The 4,726-nt window shown below is 50.3% G+C and overlaps 1 protein-coding gene across 1 annotated transcript; it reads right to left on the bottom strand.

The window, feature by feature from the left end:
* Positions 1 to 206: 206 nt before the first annotated feature.
* Positions 207 to 3,143, bottom strand: LOC119454497 (uncharacterized protein K02A2.6-like). The gene has a single exon (XM_037716410.1). It carries the CDS (start codon positions 3,141 to 3,143, stop codon positions 207 to 209), a length of 2,937 nt encoding a protein of 978 aa, XP_037572338.1.
* Positions 3,144 to 4,726: the final 1,583 nt, after the last annotated feature.

Consider the following 4,726-nt stretch of genomic DNA (forward strand, 5'->3'; position numbering starts at 1 on the left):
CTTTCAGGCGCTCAGGTCGTTGCCTTGTTTGTTGGGGGTACCGCTGTGAGGCGGTCTTGGTAGTTGCTGGTGGAGCTTCACCAGGAGTAGCTGTGCTGTGGGTTGGAAGGTCGCTGTTACTTGGCACAGCTGCATCGTCCAGATCTGGCATGTCGGGCTGGTCCTGGTGTCGCTCCATTTGAACTGTGCTCGCATCTTTGAAGAAGCTAGAGTTGCGGCAAATCGACACTCCGATCTCTGGACGCTGTGATTTTGGAGCCAGTGACTTTGGTGATTGTGTATGGGTGGGGGTCATAGTAAGAAGAGAACTTCTTTGACTTGTCTTGTTTGCAGAGGACTTCTTGTCCAACATGCAGCTGGTTGTGACTGGTGTGTCTCCGAGAATCGACATACTGCTTGTTGTATGCTTTTCTTTGGGTGTCATTCTGTCTCGCCTCAGAGTGAGCTGAGTTCTGAGTATCAGCAGCAAGTGTCGGTAGAAGATTCCTCATGGGTCTCCCAAATAGAAGTTCAAACGGAGACTTTCCTGTGGAACCATGGGGTGTGGACCTGTAAGCCAGGAGGAATGACTGAAGCTCATTGGTCCAATCCAAGTGGCTGACACGACTTGCGAGTATCGACTTCTTGAGGGTGCGCATGAATCGTTCGGCTTCCCCGTTAGCCTCTGGCCACCGTGGAGTGATGCGGTGATGCTTGAATCCAAGCTCGCTAGCAAACTCTGCAAAACCCTCACTCTGAAAGGGTGGGCCATTGTCTGACTTTACAATTTCCGGACAGCCGAACTCAGCGAACATAGTGCGCAGTTGCTTGATGACTGTAGGTGCTGCAAGAGTGTGTAAGATGCTAACGACTGGGTACTTGGAGAAATCATCCACAACTACCATGGCATACTTGCCATCAGGGAAAGGGCCAGCAAAATCTAACGACAGTTCTGTCCACGGGCCTTGAGGAAGCTCCTGAATTGGCAAAGGGTCTCGATGGTGTACCGGTGTGTTAGTTTGGCATGCCAGGCAGCTCTTAACTGTCTGGTCCACTAGAGAGTCTATCCCTGGGAACCACACCTTCTCACGCAACAGCTGTTTTGTGTTGACAATGCCTTGGTGGCCTCGATGTGCAAGGTGCAGCACCTTTGTGTGACGTTGTGCTGGCAGTACTATCCGCGTGCCTCTTAACACAAGGCCTTCTTTGGAGACTGACAGTTCTGTCGCAATGCGAGAGAAAGGCTGTAGAGTTGTGTTCTTCCAATGTTTGCCTTTCTGGGGTTGCTTTAGGGCTTGCTTGAGTGAGTTGATCACCGGGTCAGCTAACGTCGCTTCGGTTACCTCCTTTATGGTCATGGCACGAGGTAGGCTGTGAGACACGATGAAGTTCACATACTGCTCAGCGACAGACTCCATGCGCCGAAATGGTTCTGTGGAGTTTACTGGGTGGCGGGACAAGTAGTCAGATGGGCTGCTTGGACCACTAGTGTGTTGCACTTCAAAGGTGTATTGTTGAATTCGAAGTGCCAAACGCTCTAGCCGTGCTGAAGGCAGGGAGCGGGGGTTGCTGAGAATACTGACCAATAGCTTGTGGTCCGTTAGTAGGTGGAATGCTGTCCCATACAGGTAGATGTGAAAATGCTCAATTCCCCACACTATAGCCAGCATTTCCCTTTCAATTTGAGAGTAGCGTGCCTCCACAGGAGAAAGGGCACGACTCCCATATGCAACCACCCTGGTTTCACTTCCGGATGTCTGCGTGAGAATGGCACCTAGGCCATGAGGAGCAGCATCTACAATGAGTGTGATGTCCTTTCCTGGGTCAAAGTAGGCAAGAGCTCTGGCCTCGGAAAGCTTTCTCTTCAGTTCGTCCAGGGCATCTTGCTGTATGTCTGTCCAACACCAGTCCTCTCCTTTAGCTGTGAGTTTCCTGAGTGGTTGGGTGAGGTGGGCCAGATTCGGTATGAACCGACCACAGTAGTTAGCAAGACCAAGGAGAGATTTCACTTCACTGGCACTGGTGGGTGGTGAGGCACCGATTACTGCAGACACCTTAGTGGGGTCTGGTTGTATACCTTTGCTTGAGAACACATGCCCGAAAAAGGTAAGTTCCTGTTGGTAGAATTTGCATTTCTTGACGTTCAATGTGAGGCCACTTGCAAGTAGACATTCCAGTGTCGCCTTCAAAGCTTCATCATGCTCTTTCTCAGTATTTCCATACACCAATATGTCATCGCTTACGTTGAGCACGTTGGGGATGTTGGTTAGAACCTGGCGGATGGTGTCTTGGAACACTTCGGCTGCTGAGTTGATTCCGAAGTTGAGTCTCTTGTATCGGAAGAGTCCAGCATGTGTAGAGAATGTGGTGATCACACGAGATGATGCATCAAGTTCTAGTTGGTGGTATCCATCTTTCAGATCAAGTTTAGAGAATAAGACGGATCCATTCAAAGCAACAAGGATGTCGTCCACTGTCGGTGTGACATGTCTCTCACGCTGGATGGCTTGGTTAGCACAGCGCATGTCGACACACATTCGAATATGCTCGGGGTCATGTGGTTTCGGTACTGCCACGATTGGAGATACCCAAGGGGTTGGTCCTTCAGTCTTTTCAATTATGCCGAGGGACTGTAGCCTTTCAAGCTCTTCTTCCAGTGGCTTTCGCATGGAGAAGGGGATGCGTCTGTGAGGTTGTGCTACTGGTTGAACAAGGGGGTCAACATGGAGGTGTACTTGGAAGTCCTTTAGACAGCCCACTCCCTTGAAAAGGTCTGGGTAGGCCACTCTCGGATCCAGTCTGTTTGGCACCTCTCCCACACTGTACGTGATCTGGACTAGTCCTAGACGGGAAGCTGCAGAGAAACTAAGTAGTGGGGTACAGTCTCCGGACACAACATAGACAGTTTCATGGCTGCTGCTGTTCTTGTAGGTGATGAGAACATCTAACTTTCCGAGTAGCGGTAAAGGAGAATTTGCGCCATAAGCAAATACTTTCTTGGGCGTCTTGGACAGCGTTTCCGTGCTCAAACGCTTTTTCAAGCTATTCGAACCGATGACAGACACCGTAGCACCAGTGTCAATGGTAAAACGGACGGTCTCACCATCGAGTTTGAGATCCACCTGGGGAGAGGCCGTGATTGGGCGACAGTGAGAGGAAGTCATGAAGACGTGTTCATCACTGTCAGGGCTGCTTTCCCGCACGACTGCATGCACGGTTTTGCGTGTTGAACGACACACACTAGCAAAGTGTCCAGTTTTGCGACAAGCATTACACTGTTTGCCAAGAGCGGGGCAACTGGAGCATCCCTCACTATGAGGCCATGATTTTCCACAGTTGTCGCATGTTGCGTCTGTCCTTTGATGGCGCGGAGACTCGCGAGGCCGTGATGGCCCTTTCCCGTGGTACTTCGGTTGATGAGGTCGCGAGGTGCGCTTGGAGTTCACTGCAAGTGTAGACGCTGGCGCTGAGTTTTCTTTGTACTGCTGACGTTCTTGCTCGATCACAGAGATGTTGTGCTCGACCTCTTCAAACAACCTGCCTCGTTTGAGAATTCCTTGCAAGTCGAGGTCATGCTGCATGGCATACCGGCGTAGACGTGTTGACACTGAACACAGGAGGATTTGATTCTTGATTTCGGTGTCGGCATCGGCGAAAGCACAGTGCTTAACTAGCTGTCGTAGTCTGGCGTAGAACGCGTCGAGTGATTCGTTTTCCATTTGCTTGGCTTGACGGAAGCGGTAAATCTCGAAGGTAGTGTTCACTCGGGGTGCGAAATAGCCATCGAGCTTCTTGCGTGCTGCGGTGTAGAGAGGCGTTGCGTTGCTGGAGCCATCGGTGCTTGAAACGGTAGACGCAGTTGCGGCTGCAGGAGAATCGGGTAGCGAACAGTAAATGTCATAAACTTCTTCACCAACGTAGTGTAGTAGTAGGGCCGTCTTCCGGGCGTCGGCTGTGATGCCGCAGGCTACGATGAAGTTTTCGAAGCGTTTCACTCACTTCAACCATTCGGTGCCGACGTTATTGGCGTCAGTGGCACGCGCGTCGAAGAAAGGAAACGAGGGAAGCATGCTGTAGTAGAAGTTCGGTCGATGTGTGCTGATATCTTCGTTCCGTTTAAAATAGTTGCTTGGCAGCCTTCACGTAGTTCAGACGCATCTTCGTCGCCATTGTAACGTGCCGTATTTGGAGTGATAAGACTGATTACGAACGATTGTGTCGGGAAAGCACACGGGTTTATTTGTGCTACATCGCAGCCATCTTGGAAGCTCCCTGCTCTCTACCAGGGTTGCCTTCCTACATTACAAAAGGTGCTATGCATGGACACTACAGACGCCTTACGATCGACCAATCTGTTTTTCTTGCTCTCGCGTCGGCCACATTTCACGCCACTGCCGCAATCGTCGGAATTACCGACCAAGTTTCCCCGGTGACCGCCGCCAAGATCGTGGCCCGTACTACAGCACATCTTTTCTTGACGACCAACTCCCGGCCCGTGATCCTCACCGTCATTTCATCTTAAGATATTTAATATTGGGAATAAACGTGAACTTAGAGTATAAAATGATTCCTAGTAAGTTATGCTCGCTGCTCACAAGAGTTAGTTGGTGTCCCTTCATCGTAATAGTTGGCAGTGATGTTACCCCTCCCTTGTTTTAGAAAGGTACACAAGTAGTTTTTTGAGTGTATATTTTGAAGCCGTTCTGATACACCCATTTAGCCAATTTTTTATTCGAAGCTGCACTTG

Source organism: Dermacentor silvarum, chromosome 5, assembly GCF_013339745.2.
Source record: "Dermacentor silvarum isolate Dsil-2018 chromosome 5, BIME_Dsil_1.4, whole genome shotgun sequence".
Taxonomy (NCBI): Eukaryota; Metazoa; Arthropoda; class Arachnida; order Ixodida; family Ixodidae; genus Dermacentor; species Dermacentor silvarum.